We start from the raw sequence: 15,965 nt of genomic DNA, 5'->3' as shown, positions 1-15,965 counted from the left end.
ACTTCTGCTTCAGTAATCACAAGGATAATAACTGTCCTCCTTTAGCTGACTGTGTGTTCTCGCTACAGTGAAAACGGACATACAGTTGCTACAAACATTTGTGCTGTCATGGCTTATGATAATGACCATAAAAAAAGCCTCTCTGCACTCTTTGCAGGGGAATGTACATGAATTCCAGCCACACGTGGATTGATATTTGTAATCAAATACAATTTCATTTACCTTGACTTTTCACAGCAAAAAAATAGCTGTGTTATCCAGAGGCAGCCCTGATAGGCTCATAGGTTCACAGGTTCATAGGTTCATTAGGTTGGAAAGGACCTACAAGATCATCTAGTCCAACCATCCTCCTATCACTATCTCTACCCACTGAACTACTAAATCAAATCCCTAAAAGGATTGAAAGGTAAAGGCTGAACTGAAGAAGTAATCTACTTGCCACTAGATGGCAGATCTCAATTACTAATCTGTGTTACAATTCCAAATTGCTATTAAATAATAAAGCAAGTAAATAAAGATAATCTCTCTTTGCTATTAACTATTTATAATCATGCTTTCTTTCCATTTTTAAACCAGATATTTAGAAAAAACAGAGGTAAAAAAGAAATCTAAAAATACACTATCTACCATCTACCAGTGAAAATCTAGCTTGATTCTGTCATATCTACAACCAAATTAATAACCAGCATCACAGATGGATTACTTATATAACTATGTACTTCTGCCCATAGTGACTATTCTAACTGCTTCCTAAGACTGCTGGCACTGCTTTACCTTGTTTCCTAGGCGAGGGCTAGCTTTTACTTAACCTGGACACTGAGCAGCTGGATGGATTTCATTAGACACTATCCACTGCCTGTAGCTGTTTCCAATAATAAGGGAAACAGTGGTGGACAGCCAGATTCATACTAAAGAAGAACATAAGGATATTAATACATTCTTGAGCAGTTCCTTGGATGATCAAACCTGCTGAAGTTATTTAATGCCCAAATCTTCTGATAAACCAAAAAGGCAAATATTGTGGTGATCTTAACACAACAGGAGTGCACTCAACTGTTTCAAAACAATGTGCAAACCTTGTCACAAATGTGTTGCTACCACTCTGAAAATAAGTACATGCCTCCATCCAAGAAGTTTCATGTACATCAAACCTGATAAATAGTTTATTGATTGCAATATTGCTTATTAATATAGATTTCAATATTGATTGAAACAGCGAACAATTGGCTGGGATACTATGTGCCCAGTTCTTCAATCCGTTCATTTCCTCTAATGCAAAACACAGACCATTGTGATGCTTTTTAGGATGTATCTCTTTTTTAATGAAAAAAGAAGATACTCAGAATCAATTGAGAAATGAAAACTAAAATGACAATCCTTATCCTAATAATTGCTACATTAGAGAGTCACAGTTGTCAAGAGTAAAATTCAACAAAATCTAAAAACCTGGCCTGAAAAAGTTTACTTATTCTCCATACTTTATCTCTGCACTTAGCTCTCTGGTGAGGTAATTTGTCACCACTCGTACCAACTGTTGCTGGAGATGACCACTTCCCATTACAAACATAGTCAGCTGAAAAATATCAGCACAGTCTAGGCTCCTGACTATAGTAATGGCTTCTTTGTAGAGTTTCTGCTGCTCAGCAGGAGGCAACTCCATTAAAATCTGAGGGACCGGCTTGAACTGTCCACTGGTCATCCAGGCACCAAGCAGTCCACCAAGAGCTCCTCCTAGAAAATGAAGAGATGTTCGTCTCCGTTGTTAGACCTGAAATTCTAGAGGGATGCTTCATCAGTAGCGTTCACCTCCCCAATCAGAAATCAGAGCAGAGCTGAGTGAATAAGGTGTATCTATTGTCAGTGCAGTGACGTCACATATGACTACTTTGACGTGGCACCTTTTGAACTTTATATAGAACACTGCTTAGTTCAACAGATACAGAGGATACAAGCCTTTGCTATGGGACTCTGGCTTCTCTCCAATGCTTAGAAAGAATTCAGCACGGGGAGGAAAAACATTTTAAAAGTTCACCGAGACATGGATAGCAGGCAGCCTTAAAATACAGAAACAAACTTATTTGGTGCTCTTCTTCACCCCCTGTGACTGCCACCACTGTCTCACACTCCTGCCACTGCCTCATTCCCTCCCATCTCCACTCCTTACCACCGTGCTGGAACAAAGCTCACACTAACAAGGTCCGAGCCTAAGAGTTTGCCCTCAGCTATGTGCGGCATACTGGAACGTGATATGCCTTAGCAGATGGGAACCAGCACTCTGCCCACCTAAAGCACAAGAACATCTAACAGCTAGTTCTAAGGGCTCCTAACTAAGGACTTAATACCTAAGCCTCTAATCTGCATATGGCTTCTTCTCAGAAAAGGGAGTTTTAAGTCACCAAAATCCCCACCATCCAAAAGGAAACACTGACACAGGCATTACAATGCACCACTTGCTCACAGCACTCTTCTGAAAGAATGAAATGTAAAACGACATCTTGTTAAAGCTCAGTTGAATTAAACCTTGCCAATACACTTGCCCCTACTAAGGAGACATGCCAGTTTCTTCATTCTGTGAGATAACCACACCTCTCACCCTAAAGCAAACACACTCACCTACAGCAATACCAGGAGGACCTCCAACCAAGCCCCCAACAAACGCGGTGACACCCGCCAGGAGCGCTCCTCGACCAGAGTGCTTGACAGCTGCTGTCATTCCCTTCTCCTGAGAAACATGGCAAAGCAGTTGCATCATTTGATCCACACGGATGGTCATCCTGCCTGGGTGCGGACCTGAAAAAGACAATTAAGTTGATCACTGCAACTGGGACAAAACCCTGCTGCTTACAGCTCTGCAGTCAGTGAGACTAACAACCCACTGCCAGAGTCACTGTGCAAAAATAAAGAACTGCTTTCACTTTCATTTCTGGGAAATCATAAGCTAATGACCTCAGATTTTTTTTTTGCTAGCAAAAAGATGACGCTCATTGCAACAGTAAATGAAGCCATAGAATAGAGCAGATGACTCTGTCATTGGATGGACTCAGAAAAACGAACAAGGGCAAATTACAGCAAATAAAAACGTAAGAAGTTTTCATTCAGTTCTGCAGACACCCATATCCTCCCATCTTGAAGAGGTTATTTGCAAAAATCCTGACCTCCAACAATAATGACTGAATTCAAATGCAGCTCTGATTAAACACAGTGTTTCACGTTGCCAGGCATTGAAAATACAGTTTTGGTTTTGAGTACACTACAGCTGAAGGATACTTTCAACTTTAACGACTATTTTAAATGGCAGAACGCTGAGATACTAAAAATAACACTCACCTCTCATCTTGCAAAAGCAATCCCAACAAGGGAACACTGATTCAAAGCACAGACATCAGAGAAACACCCATAAACAGAAATCAAAACTTTCAGCCCTAACAGCAGAGCTCACAAAGCATTCAGTGTGAGAAGCAAAACGACTCAGCACTGAACAAGAGCACACTAAGCAAATACTTTTACTGCCTTTCATTCTGCATGACAAATGAGGAAAAGTGTTGCAGGAAAACATAAAAACAAAGCACACAATGCAACTAAAACTATAATCACAAATACACAGAGGGCACAGAGTTATCATTGCATTTGTAACCTCGACACCGTCCAACAGCTGAGCATCAGCAACAGATTTGATCATAGCCTGTGTGTCATACCTTTGTGTCAACGGTTTGCGGGACAGTTTGACCCGGTACCGTGACAATTGAGGCAGGGGACCCACGGGCCCACACCCCGGGGAAGGGGGAGGGGGAAAAAAGGGAAAAAGGAGAAGGGAGATGGGCCTAGGAACAAAACAGCAGCAACGATCTGAGGAGGAAAGCTAATTTACTAAATAAGATATCAGAAAGGAAAATAATATAATATAATTGGAATTGAGGCAAATGAATCAAATAAAATGAGCAAGAGAGAGAGTGTCCGATAAACCGAAGGCCTTACGCTAACGCTGAAGGCGGACGGCTGCAACAAACACCCACTGCCGAGCTCGGTCCCGAAGGGAAGAGAGAGTCCCGTGACTGCAGTTTTTATCTTTCCCTCTGAGCGTAAACACGTAAGAACGCAAAGCATCGCAAAGTCCTCTGGGGAATGGAGTTCTTCTTCTCTTCTGAGACAGGCATACCTGGAACTATCGATGATCCACGGAGCTGGAGCATTAACTCTTTAACTCTAAATGCACTACATGATGTTATGATGTGGAATACCAGTACCAAAAATCATAAAACCATAACACTTTGCAGCCCAAGGCAACGTATTTTCAAGCCTCCCTACAACACATCTCCTCACTGCAAAGTTGAAGTGAAGCAATAGCAAAATAACTTTGAAGTTTAACATTATCCATTGTGAAAATGAAAGGTTACTTTTGCATTAAAATGGCCGTGTCTGTCTTTGTGGTAACCAAGAGCAGTGAACACTGAACAACACTGTGCTCCTTGGGAAAGGCAGCAAGAACGCTCCACAGCCCGAGGTACAAACTAGGAAATTCTTCAGACAACCACATTCCTCTTGCTACTTCATTCATCATCATGCCAGCCTAAAGTCAACATCATGGTTCTTCATTTTACCACAGATGCTTTGGGTCGGAGTTAGGACACAGCAGCTCACAACAGTAAGTGTGTGCTGGTCAGTGACACTGCGTCCGTTGCCTCATTCAATGAGGTTCAAGCTCAGAGCACTAAAAAACAGCTGCTCTGCTCTTCCTAGAGCTCTAGGAAAACAAATAGTAAGAGTCAAAAACTGTGATCACCCTGACACTATAGCACAGGAGAGTAGTTAAGAGATAAGAAGCAACAATTTTTCTTTCTGTAGCATTCAACGGAATATACTGCCATAAATCATTAATATATAACAAACTGTGGCATCCCATGCTCATTCTCCTACTGTAGACAGCTACGAGTGTCCTTAACAAGTGTTTGTTTCCTCCTTCTCATATGTCCACTTAAAATTAACAGTTGAGGTGGATGCTATTCGTGTTCTAGATGGAACTGCATATCTTGCTGCAAACCTATTGCTACCACTATGAACACAGGTACCTGTTACTCTTTGAGAAGTTCCACATGCATCATACCTGATAAACAGCAATACAAACACCTCACTTCAGCCATCTGAAAACCTGGGTACATTAAATTATATTCGCTAACAGCATGCTACTCTGCAGCACAGAGTATAAAACTCCTCAGGAGCTCAGTAGCAGTAGGGTTTAACATAAGCTAAATGGGCCCACACAGCACTCTGACCCACTTTGACCAGTATCCTCCTGGTACACGTATATCTCGTAGTCGCACATACTACAGTGAATGTGGAAAGATTGCCACTAAAAGCAGCTTCTCGTTTTCAGGTATGTAATGGAAAGTATTTGAAAGAATGCTCTAAGAAACAGAATAACATAAAACAGCACAGGACTGACGTGCTCATAATTTAAGCTCAATTCATGGCTATGACATGGCCATAAGCACTACAGATTAATTCAACACCTGATCTTGGGCCTCAGTTTGTGAACATGTAAAATGGGAGTCACAATCCTGGTATCTAAACGACCCTAAAATCTGCTAAAATAATGACCGCTATCATAAATTAACTGAAACCAACATCACCCCTGTGGCCAAATTCACAATCATATGCCAAGTTTTTTCCAAGTCCATCTCTGAACAGCTGATTCTAACAGGTACAGGCTCTCTCCTGCTGATTCACCCTAATATCTGCTGCTATTAGCAGCACACTTTTCTGGAAGAATGAATTTGGTTTGTGAAATAATCATAACATTGCAAATAAAAGTGTAAGAGTTCATAAAAAATAATATTACAAATGGATACAGTATAGACAAAAAGCAAACTGTACTGTGTGTAATCTCTCAGTTAAACTGAAAAAACACAGATTTCAGGTACATATTATGAAATGACAACAAAGTAAGAAGTGTTCACTTGCCATTCACTGCTGGCTTTCATTTCACTGAAAAGGTGCTTTCAAAGAAGAACCACTGTCCTGCGCTCCAGGAAAGAAAGCAAACTGTATTTATTAACAACAAAGTATATTGGCTGAACTAAATAAATAAAATCTAAACAACAGCATATTTTGAATTAAAACCTCCACATTTAAAAATCAACTATGAAAAACGTTACCACACAAACAAGGAAAAATCTTTATTACAAGATTTAAATTATCAGAGTAGTTTCACTTGTTCCTACAGATTAAAAAAAAAAAAAAGGTACATCTATACATTTTTCTATTTTCAACCTTGTTTCCATGTGCCTTGCAACAAATGCTGAACAACTGGCTGAAAATTAACTGCTCAGTTCTTAAAAACATTTGTTTACTCTAAAGCAAAACAGACCATAGTGATACTTCTTCAGAATACTTGAATGATGAGAGATATTCAGTATCAGTTGGGAAACAAAAGCTACAATGACAATCCTAATCCTAATAATTGATACACTGAAAAACCACAGTTGTCAGCATAAAATTCACTATCATCTAAAAATGTGCTCTGAAAGGCTTTATTCTCCATACTTTATCACTGCACTTAGCTCTTGCATAAAATAACTTTCCAGTATTTTAGCCAACTGCAGCTGGAGAAGATCACTACTCATTACTACAGCAGTCAGTCGAGCAAAATCAGACCAGTCTAAACTCTTGAGTATAGCAATGGCTTCAATGTAGAGTTTCTGCTGCTCAGGAGGAGGCAACTCCATTAAAATCTGAGGGACTGGCTTGAATTTTGGACTGTTCATCCAGGCACCAAGCAGTCCACCAAGAGCTCCTCCTAGAAAATGAAGAGAGATGTTACTCCCTATTGTTAGACCTAAAATTCTACAGAGATGCTTCATCAACATGGTTCACCTCCTCAAACACACCCAAAGAATCAAGGATTGTTGCAGCTTTTTACATCAACAAGGGAACTCAATACAATCAAAGCTAACAGTTTCAAACTCAAAATCAGAAAACAAACAACATTCTTTATGGCACTGGTCTCTTTAGGACAAGCTCTGTTGTTACATAAATCCCACCCCACAGAAAATATTGCCTTGCCAGTGACCATTTTAACACAGAATCTTTTACTACAGATCCCTAGTATGAGCCAAGCATACAGCTTCTGTAAACATGCACATTGAACCTTCCTACACCCATGATGTCCACATTTCAGGTGCTTGCAAAGACTAGGATCATCAATTTTGAGAAATTGTTCAGACACATACCACCTTTCTCCTACAAAAACAACATTCCACCAGAGTTGGAGAAGAATCCTGTCAGGAAGCATGGTTCCAGGCCATTAAGTGCAGAGCAAAGGGATCACACATAGCATAATGGGGTTAGGTCTGCTGCAGACTGTGAACTGGTGTGCCTTAGCAGATGGGAACCAGCACTCTTGCCCACCTAAAGCACAAGAACATCTAACAGCTAGTTCTAAGGGCTCCTAACTAAGGACTTAATACCTAAGCCTCTAATCTGCATATGGCTTCTTCTCAGAAAAGGGAGTTTTAAGTCACCAAAATCCCCACCATCCAAAAGGAAACACTGACACAGGCATTACAATGCACCACTTGCTCACAGCACTCTTCTGAAAGAATGAAATGTAAAACGACATCTTGTTAAAGTTCAGTTGAATTAAACCTTGCCAATAATTGCCCCTTCACTTCAAATCATGCCTACTAAATAGACTTCTGCTGTTGTTCCATTTTGTTGGGGTTTTTTTTAAACAATCAGCCAGTTAACCACACTTCTTACAACTAAAGCAAACACACTCACCTACAGCAATACCAGGTGGACCTCCAAGCAAGCCTCCGATTAATGCAGTTGTAACAGTCATCATCCCTCCTCGAAAAGAGTGCTTGACAGCAGCTTTCATTCCCTTCTTCCGAGAAACATGGCAAAGCAGTTGCATCATTTGATCCACACGGATGGGCATCCTGCCTGGGTACGGACCTGAAATAGACAATTAAGTTGATCACTGCAACTGGGACAAAACCCTGCTGCTTACAGCTCTGCAGTCAGTGAGACTAACAACCCACTGCCAGAGTCACTGTGCAAAAATAAAGAACTGCTTTCACTTTCATTTCTGGAAATCATAAGCTAATGATCTCTCAGATTTTTTTGCTAGCAAAAAGATGACGCTTATTGCAACTGTAAATGAAGCCACAGAATAGAGCAGAGGACTCTGTCATTTGGATGGACTCAGAAAAACAAACAAGGGCAAATTACAGCATTTAACAACATGAGAAAGTTTCCATCCAGTTCTACAGCATATTCCCTTTGCTTTAAGCAATTGCTGGCTTTATTCTGCCTTGGGTATGGCTCCAGGACAAAGACTACACAGAACCTCACTCAAGCCCACCTGGCAGTTTGTAGTTTACTGTCAGTGTTATCTGTGACAGGGACACAAGGGAATCAAGGAAGGGAGAGAGAGAGAAAAGGAAAAAAACAAAAAACTACAGTCGGTGGCCATGCAGCTGCCTGAGCAGAGCTGTGTGCTCCGGGGGGAGAAAGGGGGGGGTAGGAATGGAGATAATGGATGGATCTACTGAAAAACAATGGCACGATTTAAGAAGGAACAGTAACTTTACTAAATCTAATAAAATTGAACAATTGAGAGAGAGTCAAAGTTTCCAAACCAAATCTGAGAGCTTACGTTAGGGAAAAACTGCAGGGGAAGCACATGTGCTGAATCTCCAGGGCAGCAGAGCGAGCTGAGTGGGAGAGAGCTTGGTGTCTGGTCTGGAGCTCCGACCCTCTTCCACTCCCCAAACACAGCATTGACTCCTTAACTCCCAGCATGATGTTCTGATGTGGAATACCAGCACCAAAACCACAAAACCACAACATTTACATACCTGCTATGTATCTTCTCTGTGTCCTAATTTTGCCAAAAGTTAGTTACTTGTCACAACTCGCTTCTTTTCCCCATCTTCCTCCATGCTTAAAACAGTTCATGTACTCTAAAGCCAAACACAGAACGTTGTGATGCTTCGTAGGAATATTTTAATGAAAACAGAGGATCAGATTTTCAGAATCAGTTGAGAAATGCATGCTAAAATGACTATCCTCATCATATAAAAACGTCAGATTTGCCCTTCTCCATCACATCCCTTTTTTAACCAGTATCCTTGCCACAACTTCCAGTTCTTGGATAGCAGGAGCTACTAATGCTGTAGATTTTCTGTACCTGTTCTTCTAAGTTCCTCCAAACAGGTATTGGCCTCTCTTCTTACAGAAACGAACTCCCAAGAATTAAAATAAAAATGTGTCAAAAAATCAAGAAAGGCTTGAGGTTTTTGAGTTCACAGTAGAAATAACATCTTGCAACTTTCCCTTGTAGGACTCAGACAGCAGGTAAAATTCCTCAAAGTGCCCTAGCTACTTTAGCATTCATGCCATACACAGAAGAAATTTAAAGCACTTCTACAAACAGGATTACATCTCCTAAATAAAATACAACTTTGAAAATTTTACCTAATGCTACATTATATGGCAAGAGAACCAGAATTCCCTTCAGTGATCTTGAATTCAATCCCAGTACACAGTACTTCAAATAACATACCAAGGCAGTGACAGGATAATACAATAAACTAATAATAACTTCAGTTTAAAAAAAAAAGAAAGAAAAACAAGGTAATATTTAGATCCGCCTACATTTATAATTAGTAAAGGTAAGTTATAATTGATACACTGAAGAACCACAATTGTCAGAGAAAAACTTGCTACAATCTAAAAACACACTCTGGGAAGATTTATTCTCCATACTTTATCTCTGCACATAGCTCTCTGGTGAGGTAATTTATCACCACTCCTGCCAACTGTTGCTGGAGATGACCACTTCCCATTACAAGTGCAGTCAGCTGAGCAATATCAGTCCAGTCTAGGCTCCTGACTATAGTAATGGCTTCATCGTAGAGTTTCTGCTGCTCAGCAGGAGGCAACTCCATTAAAATCTGAGGGACCGGCTTGAAGTGTCCGCTGGTCATCCAGGCACCAAGCAGTCCACCAAGAGCTCCTCCTAGAAAATGAAGAGATGTTACCCTCTACTGTTAGACCTGAAACTCTAGAGGGATGCTTCATCAGTAGTGTTCACCTCCCCATCAGAAATCAGTGCAGAGCTGAGTGAACAATATCTTCTTTCAGAAATCAAACAATGTTTCTTATGGCACTGGTCTCTTTAGGACAAGCTCTGTTGTTACATCAATCTCACCCCATGGAAAACACTGCCTTGGCAGTGACCATTAACACAGAATTTTTTACTACAGATTCCTAGGATGAGCCAAGCATACAGCTTCTGTAAACATGCACATTGAACCTTCCTACACTCATGACGTCCACATTTCAGAAGGTGTTCATAGAGACTAAGTTCATCAACATCTAATAGCTAGTTCACAGGGCTCTGAAGAGTCAGTACCTAAGGCTCCAATCTGTGTAAGGCTTCCTGATCTCAAAAACAAAAGGAATCTTAAGTCACCAAGGTCACCGTCATCCTAAAAGAGAACACCAACACAACCATTATCACAGGATCACAGAATTGTAGGGGTTGGAAGGGACCTCCAGAGATCACTGAGTGCAACCTCCCTGCCAACACAGGCTCCCTATACCAGGTTGCACAGGTAGGCATCCAGGAGGGTCTTGAATATCTCCAGAGAAAGAGACTCCACAACCTCCCTGGGCAGCCTGTGCCAGTCCTTTGTCACCCTCACTGTGATGAAGTGCTTTTGCATATTGGTGCAGAACTTACTATGCTCCAGTCTATGGCCTTTTCCCCTTGTCCTGTCCCCACAGACTGCTGAAGAGGTTGGCCATGTCCCTTTGTCTCTCACACTTAAGATATTTATAAACATTAATAAGACCACCTCTCAGTCTTCTTTTTTCAAGGCTGAACAGACACAGGTCACTCAGCCTTTCCTCATAGGGGAGATGCTCCAGGCCCTTTATCATTTTTCCACTGGACTATTTCAAGGAGATCCCTGTCTTTTTTGTATTGGAGAGCCCAGAACTGAACACAGTACTCCAGGTGAGGCCTCACCAGGGCACAGCGGAGGGGGCGGATCACCTCCCTTGACCTGCTGGCCACACTCCTTTTAATGGCACCCCAGGATGTCACTGACCTTCTTGGCCACCAGGGCACACTGCTGGCTCATGGCCAACCTGTCATCCACCAGGATACAGCAGTCCTTCTCCTCAGACTCCCTCTCTAGTAGGTCATCTCCCAACCTGTACTGATACATGCAGTTATTCCTTCCCAGGTGCAAGACTCTACACTTGCTTTTGTTAAACCTCATCTGATTTCTTACTGTTCAGCTCTCCAGCCTGTCCAGGTCCTGTTGAATGGCATTAAAGCCTTCTGGCATGTCAGCCACTCCTCCCAGCTTTGTATCTGCTGTGTCCTTGCTGAGGGTGGACACTATCCCCTCATCAAGGTCATGAATGAAGATACGGAACAAAAATGGACCCAGCAGTAACCCTTGGGGAACACCGCTAGTCACAGGTCTCCAACCAGACTCTGCACCACTGATCACCTCCCTCTGAGCTTGGTCATGAGCACCATTACGATGCACCACTTGTTAAAAGCACCCTTCTGAAAGAATGAAATGCAAAACTGCATCATTAAAGCTCAGTTGAATTAAACCTTGCCAATACACTTGCCCCTACTAAGGAGACTTGCCAATTTCTTCACTCTGTGAGATAACCACACATCTCACCCTAAAGCAAACACACTCACCTACAGCAATACCAGGAGGACCTCCAACCAAGCCCCCAACAAACGCAGTTGCACCCGCCAGGAGTGCTCCTCGACCAGAGTGCTTGACAGCTGCTGTCATTCCCTTCTCCTGAGAAACATGGCAAAGCAGTTGCATCATTTGATCCACACGGACGGGCATCTTGCCTGGGTACGCCTGAAAGAGACGATTAAGGTAATTCTGATTGCTGCAAGAGGGACAAAATCTTGCTGCTTACAGCTCTGGAGCTGATACGATGAACAAGGCACAGGCACTAAGAACAAACAAAAAATTACTTTTTAGCTTTACTCTGGGAAATCAAAGAGCTTATACTCAATGAATCTAAAAGAAACCATAAAATAGAGCAGAGGACTGTAGTTTGGATGAACTGACAAGAATGAGCAAGGATAAATTAATGCAATGAAAATATTAATAAAGTTTCCATCCAGTTCTACAGCACATTCCCTTGCTTCAAGCAATTGCTGGCCTTATTCTGCCTTGGGTATGGCTCTAGGACAAAGATCAAGCAGAACTTCATCCAATCACAACTGGTAGACCGTAGTTTACATATCTTCTATGTACCTTCTCTTTGTCAAAAATTATTTGCTTGTCACATCTCACTTCTTCTCTTTATTTTATTCCACGTTAAAGAACTTCCCTGCCAACTTCTGATGGCTGAAGACTGGGGGGCTTAAACCAAAGGTTGTCCACAGTGAGCAGGAATAGCCAGGAGGAAGGAATCATCTGAGACTGGGAATCTATGGGAGGCTCTAGAGATAAGGAATCAGAAACACAAGGTGTCTATGAATGGCAGGATGGGACTTCAACCAGACAAGAAACACAACTCTCATTTGTAGAAGTAGACAGAGGTGGGAATGGGGCAATAGGAAAGATGAGACAGGACAGGAGGACTGCCTCCTCGGAAAATCTCATCCAGCAAGGCATGAGCTGACAACTTTACTGGGTTTTTATTTTCCCAACTGAAATTACTGCTTACTAAATACTAAAGAATATATGTGTCTCAGTACAGTGGGTGACACCAAGTATAGTGATCAAGGCAAGAGACTACAGGAGATGGCAGTATAGCTCTGAGTACCAAAAACCCAAAAGAAAACAATACAAAAAAAAAACCAAAACACTGAAGATGGCCCTACCCCTACTTTTGCACCCAAGAGTTGCATACAATTGAGCAAGGAATAAAAAGCACATCTTTTAGAAACGGTTACTACTTCAAGTTTCCCAGACACTCACACCTTGCCATCTTGGAGAGGTTATTTGCAAACGCAGCTCTGATAAACACACCGTTTCACACTGCCACGCATTGAAAATGCAGTTTTGGTTTTGAGTGCACTACAGCTGAAGGATACTTTCAACTCTGACAACTATTTTAAATGGCAGGAACGAAAAGAGAGATACTAAAAACAATATGAGCAACAGGAGGACACAACTACTGCAGAACACAGGACAGCACAGCAGAACTCTCAGTGAGGAGCTCTTTGTGATCAAGGTTATCCCTATGACTCTAGTTTTTCAGATGAGTAATGCAAACCAGGTTGCTGATGAGCTCTCATAGCTAAGTTCAGGTAGTTCTTAAGATTTTCCATCTCCCTTACATTTTTTTTCCCTGTTGAAAGCCTTACTTATTGTCTGATGAGGAAGACGCTTTGCAATTCTTTGTTAGGCATTTTTCTGTTAACTTTTATAATACTACTGCTTCATCCTTTGATGGCTAAGCCAGAGAAAAGAAAGCCAGGACAGTTTCTCCTGCATGTGATACATACATCAGCCCCCTTCCATCTGACAGCTCTGCCTACACTGACGTCCACTGTGCTGTGAAAGGATAAAGGAAAGCACAGCAGTTTGGGGCTTTGAACGTTCGTCTGGCAGTCAACAGTGATCTCTGACTGCCTAGGCAGGCAGAGCTGTAGGAACTGCTGTCATAACCTGTGGCTCTCCAACTAATAAGGCTTAACAATGGCATGCTCCAGAAAACTCTGAAGCCTTACTAGAAGCTGAAAACTGTCACATATTCCAATACAATTTTAAAAATCTAAGCTTGAGAAATGGGATTGCTTAAGTCAGAGATGTTAACCTGATGCATAAAGATAACGAACACAAAGGAAACACAACCCACCCACCTTTACTTTTTCTGTGCCAAGTCTGAATTTTTTTCAGCCCCTTGCTCATCTGAGCGTAAGGGAGATGTAGTATGTTTTCCTCCTCAGCCAAACTAGCTTCCAGCTTCCTAAAGCAATCTAATTATAATACACACTGAATCAAGGAGCCAATGTATGGCCTTGTTTAAACTAGGCCTCATCACTTGTGCACACTGATAACTTTAGGAAGGAATATGGAAACCAGAGGAACACAAGGTTCCATGAAGATAAGCTGCGCTGCAGCCTGCAACTCACAGGGGGTCTCCCAAAGATAAGGAGGGTAGAGTTGCTGTTGCAGCATAATGCAATGCCCCCTGAAAGTTCAAAGTGAGGAAGACCTTGAGCCTTTGTGAGGATGACTACCAGCCTTCATCCAACAACCACCAGATGGAGCCCAGAGACCCCTCCCATCGTTTCAGAGCACATGTGCAAGAAGGCAGGACAGACTGTTAATGAGTTCCCAGAAGCTCCACGCACACGTAACCCATTTTGGGGAAATGTGCTGTACTGTGCCCGCCTCAGCGTGCACGCTCAGTGGGGCGATCCCCTGCACACCCAGCACTGTGTTAAAGGAACCTGCCTGATGTAACTCATAGTTGTGCGTGAAGGACAGAAACTGTTTTCCTTTCTTTTGTCTCAAAGCTTGCTTCCTAAGGCCTTTTCTGGTGATCAGACTCTGACTGATAACTGCTCATTATCTAGATGGGTGTCACGGTGCCTCAGTGTCTCTGCTTATGGTTGTAAAGATGAGTAGAAATAGAGGCAAATAGTCTTTTCTGGGGGTACGGCTTGGAGAAGCTGACCACCACAAAAAGACGATAATGCTCCTGCGTGGCAATGAGGACCCCATCCCCTGCTGGCTTATCTGCTGGGCCAGATATGTCACACAAACAGAGAGAAAAGAAAAAAACCTGAGAAATGGGGAATAAAAGGCCTTCACTGAACCAAGGATTTTAGAGAGAAGAACTTTTATAGAGAAGAACTTTGAAAAACTCCCAAAGCCTGCTTGCTGCAGAGCTTCCCAGCTCTCTTCCATCACCTGCAGTGACCAGACTGTTCCTGAGATCAACGGACCTACTATGGACCAAGTTGGACTCCACGGTGGTGATGCTCTCTCTCTCTTGCTTTCTGCCAAGCCTCCTTGCTTTTTTCATTTCTTCTCTATAGCCCACCTTCCCTTCCCCATATCCCTAAGCAACTAGTATGTGTAATAAACTGGTTGGGCTAACATCTGACCCGCTGCATCTTAATCTCACGCTGGGTATACATATAATCAAAGACCCTCATCTCCCTCCTTTATATTGGAGCGTGACAGCGCGTCAAGTTACTCCCTCACATTTCTTGGCTTCAACACACAACGCTGTTTTCTAGCAAAGAAACCCAGAGGTGAAGGAAGCATCAGGTTTCTATAGTACGTAGAAGCGGGCTAAGCTATTAAGAGTCTGCGAACGCCTGGCCACGGGGCCTTCATTTCTTGAAAACACATCAGATCCAGCCAGCATCTCTTAACATCCAGTAAGGTGTGGCACTTGGGGGACAACGCCCGCGCGAGCAGTCAGCCATAATGGACCACAAGAGCTCAGCCTGGCGCGAAGCTCCGCGGCACCGCAGCGCCCGAGAACCCCGCGGGCGGCAGCAAGGCCCCGCGCTCCGGCACCGCTCCCGGGCGCGTCCTCACCCCCCCCCGGCTCCGACCCCGCCGCACTGCGGCTCCCGGCCGAGCCCTCCCGGCCGCGGCTCCTCCCTCGGCCCCGCTGAGCCGCACCAGCGGCCTCCTACCTGAGCCCGCGGCACGCTCCGCGCCCGCCTCCGCCCAGCAGCCCCGGGTCAGCAGGAAGCGGCTGCGGCGCGGACGGCGCCGGGGGAGGAGCGCGGCCCTTGGGGTGACCCCGCGCAGCGCGGCTGCGGAAGGCGGGAAGGCCTCCGGGAGCCGCCCGGATCCCGCCTCCAGAGCCGGCCCCGGGCCCAGCCCAGCTGTCTCTGTGGCGAAATGCTTAGCCCAGGGGAGCGTTGGGCAATAGGGGTCGTTCCTCCGCCGCGTCCCGGCGAGGAGCCCAGCCGGGGGGAACCGCGCTGGGTG

General features: G+C 43.4%; 3 protein-coding genes across 5 annotated transcripts; all 3 read right to left on the bottom strand.

Moving 5' to 3' along the window:
• Nucleotides 1-1,134: 1,134 nt before the first annotated feature.
• LOC136047193 (protein C19orf12 homolog) lies at nt 1,135-2,920 on the bottom strand. The gene is made up of 2 exons (XM_065734249.1): nt 2,614-2,920; nt 1,135-1,731 (listed from the first exon to the last, which is right to left on the bottom strand). The coding sequence occupies exons 1-2, from the start codon at nt 2,771-2,773 to the stop codon at nt 1,466-1,468; spliced, it is 426 nt and encodes a 141-aa protein (XP_065590321.1). The 5' UTR covers nt 2,774-2,920; the 3' UTR covers nt 1,135-1,465.
• Nucleotides 2,921-6,023: 3,103 nt separating this feature from the next.
• On the bottom strand, nt 6,024-15,748 carry LOC136046605 (protein C19orf12 homolog). 3 transcript variants are annotated; one of them, XM_065733216.1, is made up of 3 exons: nt 15,665-15,748; nt 7,777-7,953; nt 6,024-6,793 (listed from the first exon to the last, which is right to left on the bottom strand). In XM_065733216.1, exons 2-3 carry the CDS (start codon nt 7,934-7,936, stop codon nt 6,528-6,530), a joined length of 426 nt encoding a protein of 141 aa, XP_065589288.1. In that variant the 5' UTR covers nt 7,937-7,953; nt 15,665-15,748; the 3' UTR covers nt 6,024-6,527. The 3 variants fall into 3 exon arrangements, with proteins under 3 accessions (XP_065589288.1, XP_065589286.1, XP_065589287.1); XM_065733214.1 differs by lacking the exon at nt 15,665-15,748 and adding an exon at nt 8,859-9,743; XM_065733215.1 differs by lacking the exon at nt 15,665-15,748 and adding an exon at nt 8,657-8,683.
• On the bottom strand, nt 8,984-11,899 carry LOC136046606 (protein C19orf12 homolog). Its single transcript, XM_065733217.1, has 2 exons — nt 11,732-11,899; nt 8,984-10,021 (listed from the first exon to the last, which is right to left on the bottom strand). Exons 1-2 carry the CDS (start codon nt 11,889-11,891, stop codon nt 9,756-9,758), a joined length of 426 nt encoding a protein of 141 aa, XP_065589289.1. The 5' UTR covers nt 11,892-11,899; the 3' UTR covers nt 8,984-9,755.
• Nucleotides 15,749-15,965: the final 217 nt, after the last annotated feature.

Source organism: Cyrtonyx montezumae, unplaced genomic scaffold (assembly GCF_038088225.1).
Source record: "Cyrtonyx montezumae isolate F1298 unplaced genomic scaffold, pur_monq_1.0 scaffold_17, whole genome shotgun sequence".
Classification (NCBI taxonomy): Eukaryota; Metazoa; Chordata; class Aves; order Galliformes; family Odontophoridae; genus Cyrtonyx; species Cyrtonyx montezumae.
The sequence above is the reverse complement of the archived record's forward strand: the minus strand, read 5'-3'. Positions and strand labels throughout refer to the sequence as shown.

What these genes read in the sequence shown, in the direction of transcription:
- LOC136047193 (XM_065734249.1), bottom strand. Translation starts at nt 2,773, where the DNA reads ATGACCATCCGTGTGGATCAAATGATGCAACTGCTTTGCCATGTTTCT. An exon ending in TCCTCCTGGTATTGCTGTAG is followed by an intron (nt 1,732 to 2,613) that starts GTGAGTGTGTTT and finishes TTCATTTTCTAG; the next exon opens with GAGGAGCTCTTGGTGGACTG.
- LOC136046605 (XM_065733216.1), bottom strand. Translation starts at nt 7,936, where the DNA reads ATGCCCATCCGTGTGGATCAAATGATGCAACTGCTTTGCCATGTTTCT. An exon ending in TCCACCTGGTATTGCTGTAG is followed by an intron (nt 6,794 to 7,776) that starts GTGAGTGTGTTT and finishes TTCATTTTCTAG; the next exon opens with GAGGAGCTCTTGGTGGACTG.
- LOC136046606 (XM_065733217.1), bottom strand. Translation starts at nt 11,891, where the DNA reads ATGCCCGTCCGTGTGGATCAAATGATGCAACTGCTTTGCCATGTTTCT. An exon ending in TCCTCCTGGTATTGCTGTAG is followed by an intron (nt 10,022 to 11,731) that starts GTGAGTGTGTTT and finishes TTCATTTTCTAG; the next exon opens with GAGGAGCTCTTGGTGGACTG.